Genomic DNA, 12,476 nt, shown 5'->3' with positions numbered 1-12,476 from the left:
TTTGACAAGGTTGTTAGTTAGCTGGTCCACATTCATAAGGCTGCCCCGGATGTTATAATCTGAAATATTACCCTACCGCTTAGTAAATAGCTATCATTTTGAGTCATCTTCCTCCCCCACGACGTCAAGACTCAAGACTCCTGGGATCCCCAGATCGCCCCACCATCCAGCAAATAAAGAATTAATACCTGGCACAGCAAGGGGTCTCAATCCATTCTGATTGGTCAAGGTCTCTGCCATGTGGGTTGTAAACAGACTTATCTCCCTCCCTGCCAGAGGCCAGACCATGGCTCACTGGCCTTCTGCATCCTGAGGAGGATGGCACAGCCAGAGGACAAGGCCTCAGCAGGCCCCACCGATGGGGAGAGGTGAGGGCTGCTGGGGCTGTCTCCAACTCCTGCCCCTGGATTTAGAAGCCCCTTCCATCCAGTTCCCACCTGCAATAGGACCCAGAACTCCATCTCTGACCCTTTGCCCCTGGGCTTCCCCTTCCTGTACCTTTGACCCCATCTCAGTGTCCAACTGCCTTCCTCTGTCCCCTGGTTTCCTGGTCCCTGCATGTCCCAGACTAATCCCATCACAGGCGAATGGAGCAGGTGAGACCCCCTTAAGAGTCCTTGGGACCCCAGAGCCACTCCTTCGCCTTCAGAGGACATGGGGGGTGTGGCAGATCCCAGAGCTGGATGCCCAGGATGCAAAAGCCCTTCTGGAGCTGTGGCCACCAGGGGTAAGTGCTCACAGCCGGGGACCCTCTCTGACCCTCCCCATGACACTCTGAATCAGTTCAGACCCTGCTGGTTGCTAGTGACAAACACAACACAGACCAGGCAAATTGAAAGGCTACTTATTGATTCAAATGACTGAAAAGCCCAGAAGTAAAAGTTATTTCAGGAATGTCTGGATCCTGAACATTAGACAATGTATACATTTCTCTTCATTCCACTTTTTGGCTTTGTTTTTTGTTTTTCTGTTTTTCCCTTTTTTTGTTTGTTTTTGTTTTGCCACAAGGCTTGTAGGGTCTTAGTTCCCTGACCAGGGGTTGAACCTGGGCCCTCAGCAGTGAAAGCGCAGAATCCTAACCATTGGACCGCCAGGGAATTCCCTTGGCTTTGCTTTAAACTGCAGGGAATTCTAAATATTTGGGGATGCAAGTAAACACTTGTTCTATAATAGCTTAGATAAATAGGCATTTATCTTTCTAACATAACCAGAAAGGTAGCTGCAGGCTCCAGTTCTGCTCCTCAGGTGACATCAAGGCCATCTTTTCTGCAATCCTCCTGGACCTCCCTCATGGTCATCCAGATTCAGAATATACGGATTAGGCCCAGGTAGCAACATTTTTAAAAGCTCACCTGGGAGTTATACAGAGGTGAGAACCACTGCCTACATCAATCATTATCCATCTTCTATGGCTGGGCCTATTAATGCCCTGAATAAAGCTGGAGTTCTGCAAGGAATAGGGAATAGATCTGGAGAAAGCAACTAACAGGTATACCACAGCTTCCTCCTCAGGGGGGCTTTCTCTTTGTGGTGAGAGAGATGGCTGGCCCCAGCTCAGGGCCACATCTCACCAGCTTAGCAACCCCAGTGTAAAAAGAGGCCTTTTTCCAAAGAGCTCCAGCAAAAATCCTGTGGAATATTTCCGTTGGCTGAGCTTGGTTCACGTGCCCATCTCTGAACCAATCACAGTGGTCAGAGAACACTGTCAATCCTATTGGCTAGGTCAGGTCATGGACCCACCCCTAGGGCTTGATGGAGAGTTAGTCACCCACAGGACCTAGAGTAGAGAGTTTTCTAAAGGAAATTTGAGGTGTGGAACCCAAAATAAGGGCAATGGATGCTAGGCAGGCACAAATCCTCTTCAAACTGAACTTTGCCTCCATTCCCCCAGAGTTTCCTGGTCATAGGACATGATCCCAGACAGGTCCTTGTGTTGAGGACAGGACCTTCACCAGGGGAAATCAACACCTACCAGATCCTGAAGCTTCCTGGAGGTGAGGAGCCTATACCCCCAAGTTTCCAGTCCACAGCAAATTTATCACCAAGATTGGTCAGTTTTAATTCTAAAATATCTCCTGAATCTCCCCAATGCTCTCTACCTCCATCACCCTAATCCTAGCCACCATCACCTCTTGCCCAGACAATTTCAGTAGCCTCCTCTCTGGTCTCCCTGCTCCCACCCTTTTCTTCCATTCTGAACACAGCAGCCAGAGTGATATTTTCAAATATCAATCAGATGTTATACATTCCTGCCCTAAACCCTGCAAAGGACATGCAACATCTTTAGATAAACATTAAACTCCTTACAGCCCATCACGGTCTATAAGGTGATGAATGATTAGCTCCTGCCCACCTCTCCATCTACAGCCCTTCATTCTCTCTACTATAGACACACTGTTTTCTCTGTTCCTTGAGCATGCTAAATGTGTCCCAACTTCAGGGCCTTTGTATTTGTTTTTCCTGCATGAATGCCCTTCCTTCAATGGTTAGTTTAGTCTCCATCCTTTAGGCCTCTGTAGAAATGTAATCTTCCTTGACCACCACAGCTAATGAGAGCCCTGGTCACTTTCAATCACTCCATTTCATTCATAGCACTCAATACATTATACACTTATCTTTATTTGTTTACTCATTCATTTTTGTCTCCCTCCACTAAACTACAGGAAGACAGAGAATGTATCTGCCTTTTGACAACTGTATCCCCAGTGCCTGAAAATGAATAGGTGCTCAATAAATATTTGTCTAATGAATGAATCCTATTTGGTGGCATAAGTGGAATGCAAACATAAAGTCACAGGAAAAGATAGGGACTGCAAGGGTAGAAATTTTCTTGTTCTGAAGGTTCTTGGGGGACCTGCAGGACTGGGGAAGAGAGAGTCCCAGGGAAAAGAAGGCTGCTAACCCTCAAGTTTTCTAACTTGTTCCTCCTTGCCCTCTCCCCTCAGGTGTGTCTCTGGAGTCCTCTAACCTCTGCATGTCAGACCTGCCCCATCTCCTGGCCTTCCTATCAGCCAGCAGGTACAGGTCACCTTTCAAAAGGGCTAAGGGGGATCCTTCCCTATGACACCTCACCCATACTGTGACTCCTCATTTTTTCTCAGGGATGTTTTGCCCAGAACACTGCTCTTGCCCCCTCCCACTCTAGGGCCTGGAGACCAAAACACAGGTGAGGTGTGATTCTCTAATGGAGGAAGAGACCACCTTTCCACCTCCTTAGTCCAGGAGGATGGTACTTGAGGGACCAAGCTACAGGGTTCGAGGGACGATAAGGCTGGGGTTTGAGAAGGGTGTGTGGGGGGGTGTGTGTGCTCGACTCCTGGGCCTGAATGAGGAGGTGCCAGGGACCAAGCCTCAGTTCTTCCAGTAATGAAGCTGGACACTATGTCTCCAAGGCTGGCCCCTTGGACACCTGGGACACCTCACTTCTGCTGGCCCCCAGATCCTCTGCAGATTGGCAGCATCCAACTCAACACCTCAGGGAGGGTGTTCTTTGTGGTGAACAAGCTCTACCTGGAGACTCACAGAGGGTGGGAGATGGAGCAGACGCCCCCAGAGACACCTCCAGAGACTGCTGGGAGACATGATCCAGGTTAGATGAGCAGGGCCCTGGGCCCCTGAGGGCTGAAGGAGCTGCCGCCACTGTTTTGTGGAACTGAATCCTCTCTCCCCATCAGCCCCCAGGAACCCAGCCCCTCACCAGGTCTCCTGGGTGGAAGGCCCACTCAGCCCAGAAGTACACCATCCTAGGCCAGCTCTGGCCAGGCTGGTGGAAGAGAAGGAGGAGGATGACTACAAAGATGAAGAAGAGGGAGCTGAGGATGCGCTCACGCGCCACATCCGGGCTCTAGCCAGGGCCCGGAGCAGCTACGTGGCCAGGCAGTTCCGGAGCTTTCGGGTGCGCCTCACCTCAGAGGCTGAAGGTCCCCACAGGCCTGGGGACCCGGCCACAGAGCTGCTTCAGGATATGCGGCACCTCCTTGCTGACCTCCAAGATCACTTAGCAAAGGACCCCGATGTCAGGGCTGTCTTTGAGAGCAGGGTGCCAGGGGCCCCCCAGAAGGACGAGGATCTAGGTAATGAGGAGGGCTGAGAGGGAACTTAGGGCCACTCTCCCAACCCGCACAGGTTCACGTTTGCCATCTCTTGGCCCTACATAGGTGTTCACACCCAACTTCCTTCTCTCTGCCTGTGTGCACACCTGTTTCCTTTTCTACTCACACGCCCTTTCCTACATGTAGTGATACCTATTCTGTTCACCACTGCTCCATCTCATACACGTGTGACAGCCATACACTCTCACGCGCTCGTTCACACCCAGGCTCCTTCTTCCACACGTGCTCTCACCTAAATCTACACAAGTGGGTGGCCAGAGGCTAGGAAGGTGTTGCGGTTGGCGAGGGTGGGTCGCTGGAGAGAGAGGGTAGGCGTGGGTCAGCCTGGCGACCCTCCCTTCACCCATCCCAACCCCTGCAGGCCCCGCGGTGGAGGCGGCCCTGTGCCGGGCGGTGCTGGCGCCTCTGAAGCCGGCCCTGTGGACTCGACTCCGCACGCTCCGCGCCCCAGCTCTGCGGCAACTGCGGCGGCGACAGATAGCCCTGCGGGTGGAGGCGGGGCCTCCGGGAGCTCAGGGGGCGGGGCATGAGAGGCGGGGCCCCGTCCCCGCCCTGCGAAACCGCATCCACGCGCGCCTGGCGCGCCTCCATTCAGCCTGCGCCCCACGCCGCAAGGTGTCACTCCTGCTGGCGGTGTGCAGTGACGTCTACGAGGGCCTGGCTCGGGACGAAAACCAAGGTAAAGGAGGACTCTTGAGTCTACCTGAATGTGGAGTGGCTTGAGGGTTACGGGAGCCAGGTAGGAGGCTCCCGTGCACACGTCGAGGGGAAGATGGCATGCTCTAGCAAGAGGCGTCTACGCGGGCCGCGGGAATCTAGTAAGGGGCGTTTGCATGCCCGGCAAAGTGGAAGGGCAGCCAGCACTTGCGGTCCTGGGGATCGGATGGAAGGTGCCTGCACGCCCCGTCCACCCCAGAGCCTGTCCTCCGGCTCCCCTAGAGCCCCTGGGGGCCGACGCCTTCCTGCCAGCGCTAACAGAGGAACTAATCTGGAGTCCGGACATCGGGGAGACTCAGCTCGACGTGGAGTTTCTCATGGAGCTCTTGGATCCGGACGAGCTACGGGGAGAGGGTGACGCCCCAGCCCCAGAACGCCGGGACCCAAGAGGGGGCGCCCTAGGCCGCCCGCCTGCAGCGGGAGGGAAGGCGGGCAACCTGCAGGGAGACTGCAGGCGGCCAGGGAACCTGAGGGCGCTGCGCTGACCTCCCCTTCTTGCCCCTAGCCGGGTACTACCTGACCACGTGGTTTGGGGCCCTGTACCACATTGCCCACTACCAGCGCGACACGGTCCGTGCGCCCCAGGGGCTCAGCTCTGAGGCCCGGGCCTCTCTGCGCCAGTGGCACCGCAGGCGGACGCTGCATAGACAGAGCCCCACCGAAGTCGAGGTGATCGCCCCTCTGGACTGCGGGTGGAGGGGAGGGCTGGATCTGTTGCCTTTCTGACCCAGGCTCCTGCCTCTCCCCACAGGCCAAGCTGCCCTTTGAGGAACCATGGGCAATAGAGATTGTGCAAGAGGCCAGTGATGATTAGAATCTCAAACCCTTCTGCTCCGAAAGCAAGATTCGGGAGGCACCTAGGGCAGCACCAACTTCTGACCCCTGTAGTTTAGACTAGAGGCAGCAAGAAGGAGGGGCTCCCAGGAAAAGGAAACGGGTCTGAGGGAAGACCTCTGAGCCTTTGCACTGGCTGTCCCTGCTTCCTGGAATGCCATTCCCGAATATCCACACTGCTCCTTCCCTCCCTTCCTTCAGGTCTTTAGGCAGATGTCACCTTCTCAGTGAGGCTCTCTTCCAGACATCCCTGTCTAAAACCACAGCTTCTCTGGCTTGACCCTCTCTGTGGGAAACAGAATAATGCCCTCCCAGGATGTTCACCTCCTAATCCCCATCATCTGTGAATATGTTACTTAAGTGGTAAAAGGGACTTTACAGATGTGATTAAATTAAGGATCTTGGACTTCTCTGGTGGTCCAGAGGTTAAGACTCCGCGCTTCCACTGTGGGCTCGATCCCTGGTGGGGGAAGTTCTGCATACCGTGGGGTGCGGCCCCCCCAAAAAAAATTAAGGGTCTTGCGATGGGAAGATTACCCTGGATTCAGGTGGGCCCGATGTATCCCCAGGGTCCTTATAAGAGGGAGGCAGTGGGGTCAGAGTCAGAGGAAGAGATGTGGTGATGCAAGCAGAGGTCGAAGTGATGTGTCCAGGAGCCAATGTAGGCATCCTCTAGAAGCTGAAGAAGACAAGGAATGGATTTTCCCCTGGAACCTCCAAGAGAAACTCAGCTTTCGATTTTTTTTTTTTTAATTAAAGTATAGTTAGGGCTTCCCTGGTGGCGCAGTGGTTGAGAGTCCGCCTGCCGATGCAGGGGACACGGGTTCGTGCCCCGGTCCGGGAAGATCCCACATGCCGCGGAGCAGCTGGGCCCGTGAGCCATGGCCGCTGAGCCTGCGCGTCCGTAGCCTGTGCTCCGCAACGGGAGAGGCCACAACAGTGAGAGGCCCACCTACTGCAAAAAAAAAAAAAAAATGTATAGTTAATTTACAATGTTGTGTTAGTTTCAAGTGTACAGCAAAGTGATTCAGTTATGTATATATATATTCTTTTTCAGATTCCTTTCCATTATAGGTTATTACAAGATATTGAGTATAGTTCCCTGTGCTATACAGTAGGTCCTTGTTGTTTACCTGTTTTATGTATAGTAGTGTGAATATGTTAATCCCAAACTCCTAATTTATCTCTCCCTCCCTACCTCTGCTATCCCTTTTGGTAACCATTAGTTTGTTTTCTATGTCTGTGAGTCTATTTCTGTTTTGTAAATAAGTTCATTTGTATCTTTTTTTGGGGGGGAGATTCCACATATAAGTGATACCATATGACATTTGTCTTTCTCTGTCTGACTTACTTCACTTAATATGATAACCTCTAGGTCCACTCAAGTTCAGCCTTTGATTTTAGACCCTAAGACATATTTTGGACAACTGACCTTTAGAACTGCAATAGATAATAAATGGGTGTTTTTTTAAGCCACTAAGTTTGTAGTAATTTGTTACAGCAGCCATAGGAAACACTCCCTTACCCTGATCTTTATTTTTTTCCATAGAAGCTTTCACTTCCAATCATTCCATATAATATACTTATTTACTGTGTTAATTGTCCATAATCTTCTCCCTCTCCTTAGGACAGCGCTGTCCAATAGAAATAGAATACAAGCTACACATGTAATTCTAAATACTCTCATAGCTACATTTAAAAATAAAAAGAAACAAGTGAATTTAACTTAACATATCTGATTTAACCCATTATATCACTTCAACATGTAATCAATATTTTTGAATTATTGAGATATTTAACATTCTTTTTGTGTGTATCCTAAATCTTCAAATTCCAGTGTGTTTTACACTGCGACACCTCTCACTTGAGATGTGGACTAGCCGCATCTCAAGTGCTCAATAGCCACTCAGGGCCTGTAGCTGCCATTTTTAGACAGTGAGTACAGCCTTAGGACGTCAGCTCCAGGAGGCTGTGGATCTCTGTTTTGTTCATAGCTGTATCCTCAGTGCCTAGACAAATACCTGGCACACAGTAGGTGTTCAATAAATACTTGCTGAATGATTCAATGAACAAATCTTCTGTGGTAGGCTGAAAATGGCTCCCCGCAAAGATATCCACGTCCTAATCTCTGGAATCCATGAATGTTACCTTATTTGGAAAGGGGTCTTTGCAGATGTTATCAAATTAAGAATTTTTTTTTCCCACGCCCTGAGGCTTGCGGGATCTTAGCTCCCAGACCAGGGATTGAACCTGGGCCCGCGGCAGTGAAAGCGCTGGGTCCTATCCACTGGACCGCCAGGGAAGTCCCAGATTAAGGATTAAAACGGAGGGATTATCCTGGAATATCGAGGGGGGCTCTAAATGCAACCACATGTGTCCTTATAAAAGGAAGGCAAAGGAAGACTTGACACAAACAGGAGAAGGCAATATAAAGGCAGAGCAGAGAGACATCTGAAAATGTTGGCCTTGCAGATTGGAGTGATGTGGCCACAAGCCAAGGAACACTCTCCAGAAGGTGGAAGAGGCAAGGAACGGAGCCTCCAGAACAAGTGTGGCCCAGCTGACACCTTGATTTCAGCCCAGTGATACTGATGTCTAATTTCTGGCCTCCGGAACTGGAGGAGAATAAACTTCTGTTGTTTTAAGCCACCGAGTTTGTAGTCATTCGTTATACCAGCCCCAGGAAACTTACAGAGTCTCAGCACTATTAATGAAAAGGAAAAATAAGAGTAGAATTAATACTCAACCTCATTCCAGCAACAAGGACATTCATCTACTAGAAAAATAGGAAAATCCCTCTTAATCCATCTAATGAAGAGATGCATTGCCATTAAAATTTTACATTTTATAATGATCAAAATGCTGTAATTTTAGATGTCAACTGAAAAATGTCCCAGGGAATAGAGTTTTTTCACAATTGTTTTTGAAAGCCAAGAACCTTGAGGATGGCTGCATTGGGCAGTGAAGCAGGAAGCAGGGATTGGAGAGACTGCAGGATACAGTATCTGATCTTATGTTCATACAGCACCGAGGGGTGTGGTCAGACCCCAGGAGATGGGAGGGGTCATCTCCTGTAAGAAGGAGCTGACCTCTAGGGCAAGCAGGGCATCAAGAATTTCATTGATTTATTATGTGTTTATGTATGTACGTATGTATTCATTTATTTTTAAATTGTAGCAAAAATATATAATTTACGCTCTTATCTTTTTAAATTTTTTATTTATTTATTTTTGGCTGTATTGGTTCCTCGCTCCTGCGGGCGGGCTTTCTCTAGTTGGGGCGAGCAAGGACTAGTCTTTGTTGTGGTGCGCGGGCTTCTCACTGCAGTGGCTTCTCTTGTTGCGGAGCATGGGCTATAGGCGCACGGGCTTCAGTAGTTGTGGGTCGCGGGCTTAGTAGCTCCGCAGTATGTGGGATCTTCCCAGACCAGGGCTCGAACCCATGTTCCCTGCATTGGCAGGCGGATTCTTAACCACTGCCACCAGGGAAGTCCCTACACTTTTTTCTTTTTTTGTTTGTTTGTTTTTGTTTTTTGGCCATGCGCATGTGGCATCTTAGTTCCCCGACCAGGGATGCAACCCATACCCACTGCACTGGAAGCTCAGAGTCAACTACTGGACCACCAGGGAAGTCCCCCATCTTACACATTTATGAGTGTGCAGTTCAGTAGTATTAACTATATTCACATTGTTGTGTAACAGATCTCTGGAACGTTTTCATCTTTTAAATCTAAAACTACCCATCGAACACAGCTCCTATTTCCCCTTCCCCCCAGCACCAGGCAACCACCGTTTTAATTTTTGTTCCCATGATTTTGACACCTCTAGATGTCTCATGTAAGTGAAATAATACAGCATTTGTCTCTTGGTGAACTGATTTATTTCACTAAGCATAAAGTCCTCAAGCCTCAACCACGTTGTAGCATAGGACAGGATTTCCATCTTTTACACTTTTCTTCTTTTCCTTTCTTTCTGGCTGTACCACACGGCATGCGGGATCTTAGTTCCCCGACCAGGGATCGAACCCATGTCCCTCGTAGCGGAAGTGTGGAGTCTTAATTGCTGGACCACCAGAGAAGTCCCCCATCTTTTAAAAGACTGAATAAGATTCCATTGTTTGTATATATCACATTTTGTTTATCTAGTCATCCTTCTGTGGACAACTGGGTTGCTTCCACCTCTTGACTATTGTAATACTGCAATGAACAAGAGGGGGCAAATATCTTTTTCGAAACCTTGCTTACATTTCTTTTGGATATATACCCAAAAGTAGCATAGGCAGATCATATGGTAATTCTACGTTTAATTTTTTACAACAGATTTAATTTAATTAAAATTAATTTTTTAACAGTTTATCTCTTGGCTGTTTTCCTTAACAGCTGCACCGCTTTACATTCCCACCAAGAATGCACAAGGGTTCTGATTTCTCTACATCCTTGCCGACACTTATTTTCTCTTTTTTGGATAGTAGCCATCCTAATGGGTGTAAGGTGATATCTCATTGTAGTTTGGGCTTGCATTTTCCTAATGATTAATGATGTTAGGCATCTTTTCATATGCTTGCTGGCCATTTGTACATCTTCTTTGGAGAAATGTTTATTCAAGTCTTTTGCCCATAATTAAATTGGATTATTTGTTTTGCTGTTGTTGTTGAGTTGTAGAAGCTCTTTTTTTTTTTTTTTTTTGCGGTACGCGGGCCTCTCACTGTTGTGGCCTCTCCCGTTGCGGAGCACAGGCTCCGGACGCTCAGGCTTAGTGGCCATGGCTCACGGGACTAGCCGCTCCGCGGCATGTGGGATCTTCCCGGACCGGGGTACGAACCCGTGTCCCCTGCATCGCCAGGCGGACTCTCAACCACTGCGCCCCCAGGGAAGCCCTGTAGAAGCTCTTTATATCCTGCATGAGTATGTCTTGTGGACGACCCCACTTGCTGGATGTGTCTGATGTTTCTTCACGATTAGATTCCAGTCCTGCAGTTAAAATGAAGAATACTGTGTAGGTGATGCTCGGTCCTTCTCAGTACCTCCCATCAGGCACCCCGTGATCTGTGATGCTAAGTTTGCCCATCGAGTTAAGGAGTATATTAGTTTGACTGGGCTGCTGTAACAGAATACCACAGACTGGGTGGTTAAAGAACAGAGATTTGTTTTCTCATGGATCTGGAGGCTGGCAGTCTATTAAGGTGTCAGTAGGGCTGATTTCATTCTGAGGCCTCTCTGCTTGGCTTGGAGATGCCCATTTTCTCCCTTTGCTTCATATGGTCTTTCTTTTGTGTGTGTCTGTGTCCTAATCTCCTCTTCGTATAAGGACACCACTCACGTTGCATCAGGGCCTAACCATATGGTTTCGTTTTCACTTATCACCTCTTAAAGGCTCTTTCTCCAAATATAGTCACGTTCGGAGGTACTGGGGGTTAGGACTTCAACATATGAGTTTGGTGGGGACACACAGTTCAGCCCATAATAGGCAGCGACTATCAGGTCTCTTCCCATTTGAATTATGATGTTATCCGTAGGTGGTACATTGAGACCCTGTGAACAACTTGTCCCCAACAACTTTTTTACCCTATTCTTTCAGCACCTCTTTTTTTTTTTTAGATATTGGGGATTTATTAATTAATTTATTTATTTTTGCTGTGTTGGGTCTTCGTTTCTGTGCGAGGGCTTTCTCTAGTTGTGGCAAGTGGGGGCCACTCTTCATCGCGGTGCGCGGGCCTCTCACTATCGCGGCCTCTCTTGTCGCGGAGCACAGGCTCCAGACGCGCAGGCTCAGTAGTTGTGGCTCACGGGCCTAGTTGCTCCGCAGCATGTGGGATCCTCCCAGACCAGGGCTCTAACCCGTGTCCCCTGCATTAGCAGGCAGATTCTCAACCACTGCGCCACCAGGGAAGCCCCACCTCTTTTTGATCCTTGCTGAATCATTGGATTTATTTGTACTGTTATATTCTATTCATGGCCGTTTTCCACTTCCTGGAGTAAAATGACGTTTCCTGTATAAATAAATATGTTGAATTTAAAAAAAACAGTGAATCGATTTAAAGAAAATAATTAAGTAGCTAAGTGTACAGGTGATGCGTGGATACGAGGCAAAGTATGGGAAATTGAAACCAAATGGCTGATGGTATCACTGGTTTAGGGCTTTGACTACACTTTGGAGCTCTGGGCTTTGTGCTGGATGCCTCCCCTTGGGCTCCCATGGTGTCCCAAACTGGCCACAGCATCTCCCTGAAACCCATTCCTCCTTCTAGTCCCCATCTCAGGGGGCGCCCCGATCCCCTGGTCCCTAGGCCAGCCAGAGCCTGAGCCTCGTCCTGCACCCTTCCTCTTCCCACTCCCTCCCACCGCATCCTCCCTTTCCACAGCCCCATCCTGGTCCAGCCCCAGCCTCCCTCTGCCTCCTGGTTCCCAGTCCTGGGGATCCTCTCCAATACCCACCCACGTGGCAGCCAGAAGAAAATTTTAAAAATAGATCTCAGAGGTCTACCTCTCAGGCCAGAAATTAGGTTTGCAAGAAACATTATTTTATCTTTTATTTAGAGAGACACACATTCCATAGACAGAATGTGGACCATCTCAGCTGGTGTGGGGGAGTAGTTGGTGTTTATAGGCTGGGTAATTTCATATGCTAATGAGTAGAAGGAATAGTCTAACTATTTTGGGGAAGGGGCAGGGGTTTCCACGAATTGGGCCACTGCCCACTTTTTGGCCTTTTATGGTCAGCCTCAGAACTGTCATGGCACCTGTGGGTGTGTCTTTTAGCATATGCTGATGTATTACAATGAGCATATAATGAGGCTCAAGGTTTATGGGAAGTC

General features: G+C 49.1%; 1 protein-coding gene across 2 annotated transcripts; it reads left to right on the top strand.

The window, feature by feature from the left end:
* Positions 1 to 146: 146 nt before the first annotated feature.
* On the top strand, positions 147 to 8,422 carry RINL (Ras and Rab interactor like; the record flags this gene model as incomplete). Of its 2 annotated transcripts, none has more annotated exons than XM_081216113.1 (11): positions 147 to 368; positions 568 to 727; positions 1,892 to 1,994; positions 2,946 to 3,018; positions 3,102 to 3,166; positions 3,440 to 3,589; positions 3,675 to 4,073; positions 4,474 to 4,791; positions 5,052 to 5,183; positions 5,335 to 5,498; positions 5,581 to 8,422. In XM_081216113.1, exons 1-11 carry the CDS (start codon positions 319 to 321, stop codon positions 5,641 to 5,643), a joined length of 1,677 nt encoding a protein of 558 aa, XP_081072239.1. In that variant the 5' UTR covers positions 147 to 318. The 2 variants fall into 2 exon arrangements, with proteins under 2 accessions (XP_081072239.1, XP_081072238.1); XM_081216112.1 differs by having other exon boundaries at positions 326 to 727; positions 5,581 to 5,628; positions 7,039 to 7,074.
* Between the last annotated feature and the right edge of the window lie 4,054 nt (positions 8,423 to 12,476).

The sequence above is a fragment of the Mesoplodon bidens genome (genome assembly GCF_964165515.1).
Source record: "Mesoplodon bidens genome assembly, chromosome: 18".
Classification (NCBI taxonomy): domain Eukaryota; kingdom Metazoa; phylum Chordata; class Mammalia; order Artiodactyla; family Ziphiidae; genus Mesoplodon; species Mesoplodon bidens.
The sequence above is the reverse complement of the archived record's forward strand: the minus strand, read 5'-3'. Positions and strand labels throughout refer to the sequence as shown.